This window comes from Danio rerio, chromosome 5 (genome assembly GCF_052040795.2).
Source record: "Danio rerio strain M-AB ecotype USA chromosome 5, GRCz13ab, whole genome shotgun sequence".
Taxonomy (NCBI): Eukaryota; Metazoa; Chordata; class Actinopteri; order Cypriniformes; family Danionidae; genus Danio; species Danio rerio.
Genome location: NC_141025.1, coordinates 1,718,198 through 1,733,604, shown reverse-complemented (window position 1 = coordinate 1,733,604; position 15,407 = coordinate 1,718,198). Strand labels below are relative to the sequence as shown.

Below are 15,407 nucleotides of genomic sequence, written 5' to 3'. Positions count from 1 at the left end.
AGAGGGGGAAAGCCCCGCCCACTAGTGCCCATCTCTCCATCTCATTAGCATCTCCAGCAGCCCTGAGTGAGAAGCAGCCGTCTGTCCATTAGCCATTAGAGTGTTTGAGCTGCTGAAGATAATGTCAGCATAGACTAAGAGGATTATAGATGTGGAGTTTTAGATGAACAGCGACAGGAGCCACATAGACTGACAGAAGCATCAAGCACACACTCACACTGAAGCACACATGACCAGCACTCACAACACGGCTAGTGCTGTTTTACATCTGTTACTATGCATATGCATCTGTAGCTCCGCCCTCCTCTGAAAAAGAGCACAATCTCATTTGCATTTAAAGCGACAGTCACCAAAACGCCACGATTAGGATCAAAGCCTGAAAGGGTCAGTTTCAAAGTGAGAAAACATTTTCAGCTCAAACTGAAACACACACACACTCTAGAGACAGCAGAGATACATTTACATCTCATAAAAAGGAGCATAATAGCTGCCCTTTTAGTCTTATTTTAATTTTCTGCACCTAATACTCTTACCAGGCTCTATTTCCCACATCAGCACAGATTTCACTAAAAACAATAGAGATATTAAAGCTTTTGTGTACTCATCTGGGTTTAGTTCAATAATAGTGAATTACGGAAACAGTGAGAGAAAGAGAATCGCAGATAAAACAGTTTTACAATGAGTCTCATATGAAGATCTTCAGGCTCGTCTTTCACACGCTCGCAAACTTCCAGACAAATCAAAACCAGACAAGCATGTTTCCACTTAAGACTTTCCTGGATCACAGCGTTTCCTGATCCAATGCTTCACTTCTGCTTTCAGACACACACACACACACACACCGCAGTGACTTACAAAACACATGAAGAAAGAAAAACCTGGATGCAAATATGAACCAGCAAAATGACCCATGGCCTCAATGGGCTGTCAATCAAACACACACACACACACACACACAGGTTTTATTTAGTACATCGTGGGGACATTCTATAGACATTGTTTTTATACTGCACAAAGTTACTAACGGTATTTTCTATGACCCATATGTCAAAGCCACACAGAAAAACTATGAAGTCTGTATTATTTATAAGCCTTTTACAAAAATAAAGGCATCATCAATGTCCTCATAATCCACCTTCACAAAACACACAAACTCACACACACACACTGCTGTAATGATGTGTACTGCACAGACTGTATATTCTCTCCTCCTAAACTCCCTCACAGTGAACACTTTGCACGTTTACATCTTTAAAACTCTTCATTCTGTCTGATTTATGAGCCCTATCCTCATGGAGCCAAAAAATGTCCCTACAACGTTAAAATTTACTGGTATTGCTATACATGTGGGGACATTTGCAGTGTACACATTATACATTGATGATCAGGGGGTCAACGTTTTCAGTAATGTTACTGCAGCTACGAGCTTCAGTCATTTATGTATTTTTTTAAATTACATCTAAAAACCTCAGTGTTTTGAGGGATATTTAGTGTACTGTATCCTCTGATTAACTATTTCAGTTCCAACTATACACACTATGCATCCTATTTTACTTTATTTTAGACTATATGTAGACACAAGCATCTATTTATCGAGAAAACAGCTCTAGATCTGCCGGTTACAGACTATTGAGTGCACTTTTTATGCATTCACAATGGTATGAACCATTATAGGTGTGGTCAAATGTATATTTATCATTCCTATAATTTTAATTATTAACATTATTACTATAAAGTGAACTATTTCCCAGTATTAAAGGGCTGATCCCTCCACACATCTTGCTTTGACGTTTTTCAGGGGCATAAAAGCATTAAACAGGGGGATCAATACAAGAAATACAAGGCACACACCATCAAACTTAAAGGGCCATGAAACCCCCTCGTTTCAGCAGGGTGTTTTCACACCTCTACTTTGGAAAAAGCCAGAAAAGTGGGCGTGTCCAGCTCTGTTTAGGGGGGAGTGTCGGAGGAGGAAAAGAGACATGGTGTGGGAGTGTCTATTTGGGCACGCGCAAGTTTCAGAGTCAAAACACACACACACAAGGAAGAAAGTGACTGTTTACATGGACATCTGTAGTCGAATTATTTGCCAAATGATTAAATGGTGGACTTTAACTGCAGTTTGGCTCTTTCATTCAGGGAATTCATTCATGCCCCTCGCGACAAACGAGATATTTGATTCGAGGAACTGCTCTAAGCGTGTATTTTTCATGCAATGTTTGATACCGCACGGCGAATGAGAGAAAAAAACCTCCGCATTTCCCACAAACTTAGATGCACACGGCAGGTAGCGTCAGAAAGCTGCGTGTGTTATTCCGGTCACAAAATGCGGTGAAAATCCTACACGAGGTTATAGTTAGGTTGTGGTGCTAACATGTTTACACTCAGTGCAATAGTTTATTCAGTTTGTTTGTATCCAACAAACTAAGAGCACTGGTCGCTCACTTACCAAATCTGTAGAGACAGGACAATCACCAGCAACTAGAGCCGCGTCTTTATTGAGAGGAGACTACAAGCGAATCCAGATCTCAGCGTTATCAGATGAGAATAGCTCTCAGGTAAACAATAATCCTCCTTAGACACGTAAGTTATTGTTGTCGAGCGTCGCGTACACTGTTAATCCACACGTGATCCAGCTGAGCTCTCACAGAGAGAAAATGAAAACAAAACTTCACTGCAGCAAATAATGAAAGCAACACTTCACGCTTGTTCTGCCAACACAACGTGGCGTCTCTGTCGTCTAAACACTGTGACAGTAATGAATATTAATGAAGTCGCACAATAGAGCGCGCTGATTGGTTTAAACCAAGCTTTACTCATGCATTAATGCAGCACACTGTAAGACGTAATAAGACTCACTCTGGCACAGACGTCCAGTCTGCACGCTGGAATACACGCTATTATGTCATGACCGTGACGCAGCTTCAAAAATTTGTTTCAAACCGGAAGTACGAATTTGCTTGAAATAACGCAAAAACAACCAATTTACACTTTTTAGTGAAATATAGGTGTCCTAATAGTGTTTTTAGCAGTGTGAGACACATATACGACAACATGTGTTTAGGTGTTTCGTGATTCATATTTTATAATTATACAGTTTATAAAGCTGATGAGTATGAACATAACTCAAACCTACAGCACTGCTGAGATGTATTTGCTTCAATAATGAATGGTTTTTGGCTTTCACTTGAAGGTTTTGTCAGTGCATTTTGGGCCACAAACTGTAGTTAAGTCAGGATTGATTGTGATGGACCTTTTTCTCTATTGGTCAATTGTATTTTTCCTCAATGAATTGCATTTTAATGAGCAAAATTTTTTTTTAGGAGAAACTTTGTTCACATTTTGTGTGAAGTGCTGAAATACAATCAAACAAATCAACAAACGGGCTTACACTGAGTAAACTAACATCGCTACACCAAAAAAGACCGGTATTGCTATTAACATGTATGCATATAATAATGTACAGTATGTGTCAAAAGCATCAGTGCAATATCAGACAGCACTTTTGAGAACAGCACAGTTATACCGTTAACACAGATTCATTCAAGCAGTGCGTGCAGGGCCGGTGAGCGCTCCGTGTTTGCTTTGGTCACTCAGTTCTGTTATAAAATGTATTTTCTTGTGATGACGGGATTTCGTTGAGACATATTTTCCTCACGCTTGCATATATGTATTAATTTTTTTGCTTGTTAGTTTGATTAGTGTTGATTTCAAATACAATAAATCTGCTTGTATAAAACTTGTAGTAACGGTGCTCATAATTGGTGGTGCGACTAAATTTTGGCTGATGCGCCTACATTTTTAAAGTTAGGAGCACCGGTGCTACCAAGCAAAAAGGTTAATTTCGAGCCCTGATAATGCACACATATTACAGGAGGTGAGTTATGGCTTCAAAGTTTTCTGTAAGGTTTGGGTTTAGAGGCAGGACCATAGAAAAAACAGTCTGTAACTTGTTTACAGTATAAAAACAACACTGTATATGGAATGTCCCCACAATTCACAAAATTAACCCACTGTGTGTGTGTGTGTGTGTGTGTATTTTTGATTGACAGCCCATTGAGCTGGGTTTTGCTGGTTCATATCTGCATGCAGGGTTTTCTTCATGTGTTTTGTGAGTCACTACAGTGTGTGTGTGTGTGTGTGATAATAGGAAGCAGATCCAGTATCACCAGCGCTGCCCGTTCCCCTAAAACCAGCAGCAGTTTACAGCACAGAGGGAAAAATCAGCTTTTAGTGCGAGTCTGAGTGCTTCAAGAGGCCGACCCATGCAGGAAGTGATGTCATCGAGACGCTTGTTGATCATTTAGACAGAGAGTGATGAGGGTCTTGACCCCAGCCACCAGAGGAGATGAAAACGTATGTGTGTGTGTGTGTGTGTGTGTGTGTGTGTGTGTGTGTGTGTGTGTGTGTGTGTGGAGGACGTTTCTGCTGCTTTCTGAGCTCATTAGTGAGTGTTTTACTTCTGAGTGGGACTGTGTTAGTTTTGGGGCTCTGAGTGCTGGGAAACCGACATTACCAGCCCACGATAAAATAAATACACCAGTGTGTGTGTGTGTGTGTGTGTGTGTGTGTGTGTGTGTGTGTGAAGGAGACTTTTTGTTCGCAGACAGATGAAAGTAGACCGCAGTGCCCCCCCTCCTCTCCGTCTCTGCCCCACATGCTCCTAGTTAGAGTGACCTAAACCAGTTAACCACACACACACACACACACACACACACACAGTTTCTTTGAAAGTCAATGGTTTTATGAGGAGCAGCCGTCTCTTGGCGAGTGTGTGTGAGAGTGTGTGACAGGTCAGACTCTGGTATGCACATGTGTGTGCCAGCTTTTCATGAGCACTAGTGAGTCGTCTACCTAGACTGCATCTTAAAGTCAACAGAATGCATTCTGATCCAGATATGCACGTTTACATTCATTCCTTCATTCATTTTCCTTCAGCTCAGTCCCTTGTTTCAACCGGGGTCGCCACAGCAGAATGAACCACCAACTATTCCAGTATATGTTTTACACAGCGGATGCCCTTCAAGCTGTAACCCACTACTGGGAAACACCCATACACACTCATTAACGCACTCCTACACTACAGCCAATTTAGTTCATCAATTCCCCTATAGCGCATGCGTTTGGACTGTGGAGGGAGAACATGCAAACTCCACACAGAAACAGCAACTGACCCAGCCGAGACTTGAACCAGAGACCTTCTTGCTGTGAGGCCATAGTGCTAACCACTGAGCCACCGAGTTAAACATGTTGGCCATTGACATGTTGGCGGTTCACTAGTCTCTCTGTTCATGTAAATATACTGAAAACACGAGAGGATTGAGCGTAAATGTAATGAACAGCGTCTTCCTGTAACATTTTTGAGTGTTTCCTTTCTGAGAGCTGCAGACGGCATCATCATCATCCTCATCTTCACAGAGCTCCTACAAGCTTCATTTAGCAGGAAAGCCTTCCAGTGCTGGAAAATATTCCACGCCAGAGGAAAAAGAGAGTCAAGTCAGCAGAACAGCCAACCCCCCCCAAATAAACGTGACGGCTTAAAAATAACCCAATTGAGATCATTTCTTTTCTATTGCGGAAAATTGATATAAATAATTCCACATAAAAGTGTGGCGCTGGAGCTGAGGGGAATAATGATTGGTGAGCAGCAGCCGTGATGGCGCCGCTGTTTGAGGGAAGCACGCGGGACGTTTGAGGCACAAATCCAAACTAAATCAACACAGTGTTGCTTTAACTTTGAAGCAAACGTTCAGTTGTGATGCGGTCACGAGACACGGATCCTGACGGGAAGAGCTGAGCTCATAGGCTGCGTTTACATGCCGATCTTGATGCTTTTTTTTAATTGTAGCTGACTTTTTTTATCTTCTATTAAAGGCGCAGTAAGTAACACTGACACCCTGTGGCTGAACTCGGTATTGCACTGCAAATTCAAAACACTTTTCACCTGGCCCTCAGACAACCACATAGTCATAGCTGGTAAACTCAGATAAAAGAAAAACTTCACAATAGTGTTATAAATAAAAACTTATAAATAGCTGCAAGGTGATAATCTAGTTAATCAAGTTAGTTTAAAATAAGGACCATTAAACATTAAAAAGTACTCTTTTTAACTTTTTAGTAACTTTCTAATTTAACTTTGGGTAAAATATGGACAACCACGAGTGGAATTATTAAAAATATTTATATTTATTATAAATGAAATGATTATTAATATTATTATATTATAATACAATCTATTATATAGAAATATATTATAATATTATTATACAATTATAATTCTAATAATAATAAATATAGGCGATGCAGTGGGCAGCATGTTTGCCTCACAGCAAGAAGGTTGCTGGTTCGATCCTCGGCTGGGTTAGTTGCCATTTCTGTGTGGTGTTTGCATGTTCTCCCCGTGTTGGCGTGGGTTTCTCCCGAATGCTCCAAATGTGAATGGCCCCTAACGTCTTTATGCAAATGTATTCATTTAGAGTGGTAATCCCAGAATAAAGTAAATCATTTCTCAAAGCTTACCGGGGCACAGATGATTTTTACTGATACACGTTTTATTTTTTAAACCATCTCCCTGTGCCGCCCCCAGCAAGATGCTGCCCTGGGGTGCGTTTCCCAAAACCATCGTTAGCCAGCTAAGATCGCAAGTTCCGTCGTTACAAACATAGTTTGTTAATTTGCCGTTTCGCAAATCCGTCGCTCCAATGAACATTCGCAAGGTGCGTTGCAAACTTGAGCACTCGCAACTACAGCTGTGGAGCTGTAGTTAGAAACATAGTTCCTGGCTGTGTTCTATTCCCACGTATCCCCCCTATGCCCTATTCATTTAGAACATTCTAAGATTCAAAGTTGGAATTATTAAAAATAAAAAAGCATTAAGCTCATCTTTCTTAGGTGTAATTTGCTGTCAAAGCATTTTTACAGTTCAGTTTTAGCGATCTTCATGTTTACAATTGTGCTCCCTTCACAGTGCACTTTGAAAACACTGATGACATTTTGAACACAGCCTCAAGCGAAAGCTATAGGTGACCTATTATTTAAAAGCGGAATTTGTTGCAGGGCTGGCGCGTCCATAGAGGCAACCAAGGCGGTGGCCTAGGGCGGCAGTATAGAGAGGGCGGCGTCTGTGACACCTCCCTCACCACCCACATCCTCAGTTATATTCGCACAAGAGAGGGCGGCGTCAGCGACACCTTCATCAGCACCCACGTGTCCTCAGTTATATCCGCGCATAGGTTTGACAGAATAGAGAGGGCGGCGCCCGCGACACCTCCCTCAGCACCCACGTGTCCTTAGTTATATCCGCGCATAGGGCGGCAGAATAGACAGCTCACTTCATTATCATAATCGGTCACTTTCGTTTTCACATTGGGGTTGAGGGCGGCGTGATCATCCCCTGCCTAGAGCGGCAGTTCAGCTTGCACCGGCCCTGATTTGTTGAATTTGTGGCATATGTATGGGTTATTGGTGATGTGCTGGGTTTCATAGGTTATTAATGGTGTTTTCTGACACTACCTGTTTAGCCTGCATTAATGCATTCAGAGTAAGCATCACAATTAATCAGTAAAAGATCGGGATCTCAACACCCACGCAACATCATTTATTAATGATGCTGATTTGCATATGTTTATTAATCCTAAGAGATTGAATCTTATAGTTAACTTAAGTGTTAGTTATTGTAGGAAAATATAGTCTTTAGAGTAAGTGATGAAGTTACAAACCGTCAAATAACACAGCAGTAGTGAGAGAACAGTTTATAGTTTAGATAAAACCACTGCTGTTTATGGTAAAGATTAAATCATCATCATCTGCATTTAACTTGACGCTCCAAAATGAAAGTTGTGGGCAGCAATTACATTATTTAACCAGTAGGTGGGGACAAACAGTCATCAAAAATATGCCACTGAATAATTCTTCAGAAATGATCATCTAGCAATGAAACATGAAGATTTATGAGTGAATAACTGAATCATATATTGAAGATGAGACTAAAATAAACATGGGCTGTACAAATGATGATGTTAGATTTCTACATTCAGTGTCATCAGCAACAGTAGTAGCAGTGAATTCTTCACAGGACTGAATATTTCAGTTTATTGATATTCAGCTGATTATTTCTTCATGTTATTTGTAATTAAATTACAGCTTCTCAGTTCTGTTTGTTAAAACCAAAAGTGTCTTGCAGTGCTGTTTCTGTCATAAATGCAAAGCAAATGAAATTAGTCTCCTCCCCTTTTTGGCTGATCCAAAAAATGGTCCAACACTGTCATGTTGCCTTTTGGGATCATTTGCTAGCATTTTCAGATAATATGGCATGCTGTGTGCACTTAATTGTGCATTTCAGTCTGGCCTCCATTTCCCCGATGAGGGAAATTATTATATAATTTTAATCTATAAATGTATTTGTTTTTATTAAAGATCATTTATTTAATATTTCTAATTTAATTTAGCACTCCAGAATCTGACACTGATCTTCTGAATGCTGTAATTGATTTCCTTACATTTGTGATATTTACGTTATTTGCTAATTAAAATGTATTTTTATAACTCTGAATCTGCCATGTGTCATTCGGGAGGCTGCTTCTGTCCTCCAGAGCTCACATTTTCAGCTGCGTCCACATACACCGAGAGCCTTCAGGACTGAAACCGAATACACTGTTTTGCCAACTGGCAACCCAGGGATGCTGAAATATAATTGGTTAAACCAACAGTGGGCGGAGTTACAGAGATCAAAGCAGAGACAGACATTCTGACACGGAACACACATTCTCAAAGCAGAACAACTGACTGTCACCAACCCAACGCATGAATAAAGTGTGTGTGTGTGTGTGTGTGTGTGTGTGTGTGTGTGTGTGTGTGTGTGTGTTACAAAGCCTCACCTCGTCATCCTTGTACCAGGACAGTGATTCGGCCGTCAGCACAAACCAGTACTCTTTAGCTCCGCCCTTCATGATGCCAATGTTATTGATAGTCAGCCAGCCCTTCCTGATCACCTGAAACACACACACACACACACACACACACATGAATACTACTTACTGCATACTACACAGTCTACTGCACTACAGTCTGGGTGATGAACAGAAATATACAATACGCAAGTAGTGTGTGTGTGAGAGAGTAAATGTTTGTGTGTGTTTGTTTGGGCTTGTGTGTGCATGTTTTATTGTGTGTCTGTGTGCGTGTTTGTTTGTGTGTGTAATTGCGTGTTTGTGTGTGTGTATATATGAGAAAGTGAATTTTTTATGTGTGTGCATGTTTTGTGTATGTGTGTGTAAGTGCGGGTGAATGTTTGTGTGTGCACAATTTTTTTGTGTGTGTGGATGTGTGTATGAATGTGTGTGTGTGTGTGTGAACGTGTTCGTATGTGCGTGCATGCGAAAAAATGTTTGTGTGTGCACATGTTTTTGTGTGTGCACGTTTTTGTGTGTGTGTGTGAGTGAATGTTTGTGTGTGTAATTGCGTGTTTGTGTGTGTGTATATGAGAAAGTGAATTTTTTGTGTGTGTGCATGTTTTGTGTATGTGTGTGTGTGTGTGTGTGTGTGTGTGTGTGTGTGTGTGTGTGTGTGTGTGTGTGTGTGTGTGTGCGCGCGTTTGTATGTATGTGTGAGTGCGAGTGAATGTTTGTGTGTGCATGTTTTTGTGTGTGTGGATGTGTGTTTGTGTGTATGAGAGTGAATGTTTGTGTGTGTGTGTGAAAATTTGTGTGTGTTCATGTTGTATTGTGTCTGTGTGCATGTTAATTGTGTGTGTGCATGTCTTTGTGTATATGCGAGAGATAATGAATGTTTGTATGTGTGCATGTTTTATTGTGTGTGTGTGTGTGTGTGTGTGTGTGTGTGAACGTGTTTGTATGTGCGTGCATGCGAAAGAATGTTTGTGTGTGCACATGTTGTGTGTGTGTGTGTGTGTGTGAACGTGTTTGTATGTGCGTGCATGCGAAAGAATGTTTGTGTGTGCACATGTTGTGTGTGTGTGTGTGTGTGTGTGTGTGTGTGAACGTGCTTGTATGTGCACGCATGCGAAAGAATGTTTGTGTGTGCACATGTTTTTGTGTGTGTGCATGTGTTTTGTGTGTGTGTGTGTGTGCAGGTTTGTACAGTATGTGTGTGTCTGTATGAATGTTTGTGTGTGCAGACATTGCACATTTTATTGTGTGTTTGTGTGTGAGTGAAGGTTTGTAAGTGAATGTGTGCACGTTTTTGTGACTGAGTGTATCTGTGTGCGAATGTTTCTGTGTGCAAATTTTATTGTGTGTTTGCATGTGAGAGAGAAGTTTTGTATGTGTGTGCGTGTGCATGTTTGTATATGTGTGTGTTTGTTTGTATGTATGTGTGTGCATGTGAGAGTGAAGTTTTGTATGTGTGTATGTTAATGTTTGTGTGTGCGTGTGTTTGTGTGTGCATGCGAGTAAATGTTTGTGTTTGCTCATGTGTTAGTGTGTGCATGTGTGTTTGTGTGTATGTGAGAGAGTGAACATTTGTGCGTGTGTATGTGTGTGTGAGTGCATGTTTTATTGTGTGTGCGTGTGTCTTGTATGTATGTACATTTGTGCGTGTGTATGTGTGTGTGAGTGCATGTTTTATTGTGTGTGCGTGTGTCTTGTATGTATGTACATTTGTGCGTGTGTATGTGTGTGTGAGTGCATGTTTTATTGTGTGTGCGTGTGTCTTGTATGTATGTGCATGTGAGTGTTTGTGTGTGCATTTTGTGTTTGTGTGTGAGAGAGTGAACGTTTGTGTGTCTTTGGGTTTGCATGTTTTATTGAGAGAGTAAATGTGTGTGTGTTTGTGTACACTGTATGTGTTCGTTTGCGTGCATGTGTTTGTTTTTGTCAAAGTGTGAGTGCATGTTTGTTTGTGCAATCGTATGTATGTGTGTGTGTGTGTGTGTGTTTCTGCGCATGTTTGTGTATTTCTGTGTGCATGTGTGTGTGTGTGTGTTTCAGTCTAGACCACAGACTAAATCAGAGGTGTGCAAAGTCGGTCCTGGAGGGCCGGTGTCCTACATATTTTACTTCCAGAGTCAGACCAAATTAAACACACCTCAAGCAGCTAATCCAGCTCTTTCTAGGTGTACTAGAAACTTCCAGACAGGCGTGTTGAAGGACGTTGGAGCTAAACTGTGCAGGACACCACCCCTCCAGGACCGAGTTTGGACACCCCTGCTGTAAAGAGTCTAGACTGGCTCACACTTCAATGCATAGTTGTACTGTGACTCACTTCTGCCTCCAGTGGACAGAAAAATAAATACACCACTAGAAAACATCTAGCAAATCTTCTAGTTAGTACATCTAGTGTTACTCGCCTCTTCTGAATATAATATGTCGGCTGACTATCACACACACAAAAGTCTGTACAAATGAAAAGGGAGATTCACTTTAAATGCAGTTTTTTTTTTCAAGATAATATATGTACTCGTGTTCATTTTATGTTGTATTTATTTTCCCTTTTCTCACTTTAAAAAATAAGTAAATTGTGTGATTATTGAAGACATTTTGCAATACATTCACATCACAGGAATTCAGTTTCACTAAAACTTTCTTTAAATAATAATGACACCACACTATGCTGAAATCACAATGTGATCATTCGCAAGTCACATGGCAGAATATGCAACGTTGAGGGAAAAACGAGATTGTTTTGAGGCCTGTGATGATGAGGATTTTAAAAGCATTCAGACCAAAGAAATTGTAACTTATAACTATTAATTTTAGACTATGCAAGATTACATTTCATTTAATAACTCAATTATTGTACACCTGAATACTGTTATTAGGCTCCTCTGAAAACATTTAAACACTGTTTATTTCAATTGCATCTTTTACTTTATTGCAGAGCTATTCAGTTAGTTTGTCATGGGGGCCGGTTCATGAAAAGCATCGCAAACGAGGGGCTGGAGAGATATGACTTGCTGTATGAGTGATGACACGACAGCAATATAAGAGCCCATATGCTGTATTTTAGCTCCTTAAGACAGCCACGTTGGCTTTTTCTACATTAAAATGTGAATATATTGTATTTTGAAACTACATAATATCTCTGCATTGTACAATAGACTTTTTTTTTTTACACACATTCAAATGCTGTATTTCAGAGCACAACAAAAGCAGTGCATTGCTCAAGTAGGCTACATTCAGACACATTCATATGTGATGTCTTGAACTGCATAACAATTAGGGATGCAGCGATTTTAGATTTTGGTTGTACGATATAGTCTGAAGAATAATGATGGTTTCACGGTTATCACGGCTAATGTAAATTCAAGCTTTATAATAGGGTAGTAGCTATTTAGAATAACTGTTGTTGTCATCTGCGTTCATGCATGCATAATTATTTTAATAATACATATATTTTGTTTACATTGCACTGAAAGTAACGCACAACTCTCTCCGGTGAGATGTTTTCTACTGCGTGCGGCCGAAAGGCGCGTTGCTCCGCTTGTGCGCATATTGTCATATATGCTTACATTAGAAATAACAAACTTGGGTCCCACTTTATATTAAGTGGCCTTAACTAATATGTACTTACACAGGAGTTAATAGTTTGTTACAGTGTATTAATTGTGTAAATACATGTATTTACTGTGTACTTATGCTTGAATTGAATATATGTATGTAATTACATCTGTAATTATTAACTTTTGTAATTACATTTGTAAATACACTGTCGACCACCCCTAACAACATAACCCACCCTTAAACCTACCCATACCACCAAACCTGTCCATAACCCAATCTCTATCCCAACTCAAAAGCACCACAAGTGTTCTCAAATACATTATAAACACAGTAAGCACATTGTATTTATTTTTTGATGTAAGTACATAGTAGTTAAGGACACTTAATATCAAGTGGGACCCAAAATTGCAAGCGGAAAACGCGTCATATGGGAACGGCCGCTGCCATAGTTAATCTGGAGTGCGTGCGTATTAGCCTCGATGTACAAGCTTCGAACTTTAAACTAGCGCACAGGTGGCCACTTGGCATAACTTTGTTTATTGTAGCGGTTTCGTTTTGTGCAACAGTAATGCGGCTTAGAGACGAATTCACGATTAATTAACCGTGACGAATTAAAGCGCAGTTAATAGTGAAATCGGCTAATCGTTGCAACCCTATTAACAATATCAGTGCATTGTACAAAAGGCCTTTTCAACAAACATATGTTTTTAGCTGCACGCACCACTCACTGACGCCCCATTCACACGGGACGTCAGCGCCAACGCTTCCCATTCACTTTGAATGGGTGATGTCAGGCGTTGCCGAACTGCATTGTGGATCCATCGGCGCCGCTTCTGAGGCATTGCTCGCGGCAGAAGTTGGGACTAGCTCAACTTTTTAAGCACCGACGGAAGCGTCAGCCAATCAGATCACTGTATGCAAATACACCAGCTAGACAGTGACCTATTACTGACTGAATTTCATTGGCTGACGCTGCTATGACAAACGTGTCAGCCCCAACTTCAGACACGCCTTCAGTCAAGCGTTGACGCTGAAGCTCCGTGTGAATGGGGCGTTATGGTGACTCGCGCTCTGCGCAGCCCTCAACTGCAGCTTGTGCTGTATTTGAACAGACGCACGTCACTTCGTAACTAGTTTTTCTACTGAACTAAATTTATTTTAGATGTCTTGGTCACACTGTTTGGAGGGCCGGAACAAATAGCCTCGGGGCCGGGTTCGGAATGCGGGCCACCAATTGAATAGCCCTGCTTTATTGCATGTATTTATGCCTGTAGATTGTTTATATATTTAATAGGGATACACTTTCATACAGAATCATCCCAATCGATCTAAAATGATCAATTCTTTCCATTTAGGGATGTTTAAGTCATCTGAAGAAATTGTACTAATATTGCAATATAAATCGCAGGAAAACGAAATATCGCAAAGTCAGAATTTTCCAATATCGAGCAGCCCTAGCGGAAACAAAAACAATTTGTGTATTATTATAAACTCATAATCAATTAAATATAACAAGCACGATCTACATTTGAAAATACTTTAAATAAACCACATTTAAATTGTATTACAAAACACTTTTATTAAACAATTATATCCAGTCAAATACATTTCAGTTGTTGTTTGTTCATTTACAGATACCAAACGTGTAAAATGCTTGCCTTATGCTTGTGTGTGTGACATTACTTTCTGAACATTTTCAGTGTATATTCTAACAAAACCATGATCATGATCAATGTTCAAACCTTCACATGTCTAACGGTGATAAAGCGAAACACAGACTACTCACCATGATCTCATCCTGATGCAGCCGAGTAAAAGAAGGAGAAAAACAGATGAGGAGGAGCATGCTGGACTTTATTCAAGACTATTAAAAAGCGAACTAACTGTGTAAGAATCTAACACTGAGACACAAACACACACACAGATGCAAACAGATGAAAGAAAACATCAATAATAAAACACTTACAATAGATTGCACATACAACTGTTTTTATTCTGTGATGCTGTTATGCGCATCAAATCCTAAAATATCTGTTTATAAATGTTTAAAAACTCAATGGAGGCAGATAATGATGAGAAGACATGCGTATCAAATATATTAAACCACAATGTTTTCTTTTCTGAGTGCAGCACATACTGTACACTACTGTCAGGTTGATTTGCATGTCATTTAAATATTCATGATGGCGTCTGTATCTGTGTTTGAGCCTCCAAAACACATTTTGAATACAGTGATTATGATGATGGCGCGCGTGTGTGTGTGTGTGTGCGCGTGTGTCTGTGCGCGTGTGTCTGTGCGCATGTGTGTGTGCGCATGTGTGTGTGCGCGCCTCTGAGCTCTAATGAGGGAAATAAAGGGCATGCAGCACTTATTTAATCAAGCAGAACAGCACTGACTCTCTCTCTCTCACACACACACACACATGCATGCATACACACAAAAATTACACTTACACACAGTTATGCATAAGCATGCACACAGACACACACATCTATACACACAATCCCACTTACAAACACATACAATCACACACATCCTTTGCACAATCATGCTTACACACACACACACACATATGCACACACACACAATCATATACGCAATCACACTAATATAAGTGAACACACACACACAAACAAAGACATGCACAAACACAATGACACGTACACATACACAATCATGCTTGCACACATATGCACTTACTGTCTCTCACACACACAATCACACACATTTAAGCACACAATCATACACAGATACACACACACACAATCAAACTTACATAAACATACACACACACACACACACACACACATGCATGCATACACTCAAAAATTACACTTACAGTTATGCATAGGCATACACACAGACCCACACACACACACACACACATCTATACACACAACCCCACTTACAAACACATACAATCACACACATCTTTTTCACAATCATGC

The 15,407-nt window shown here is 40.2% G+C and overlaps 1 protein-coding gene across 19 annotated transcripts in view; it reads right to left on the bottom strand.

Moving 5' to 3' along the window:
- dnm1a (dynamin 1a) overlaps positions 1-15,407 on the bottom strand; it is a 582,590-nt gene that overhangs the window by 499,283 nt on the left and 67,900 nt on the right. For 14 of the 19 annotated variants that reach the window (XM_088650984.1, XM_087251007.1, XM_087251010.1 and 11 more), the window contains exon 14: positions 8,877-8,990. The exons of 2 other annotated variants lie outside the window; for them this stretch is intronic. In XM_088650984.1, coding sequence (XP_088507110.1) covers positions 8,877-8,990 — 114 coding nt within the window. 19 annotated transcript variants of the gene reach the window in all.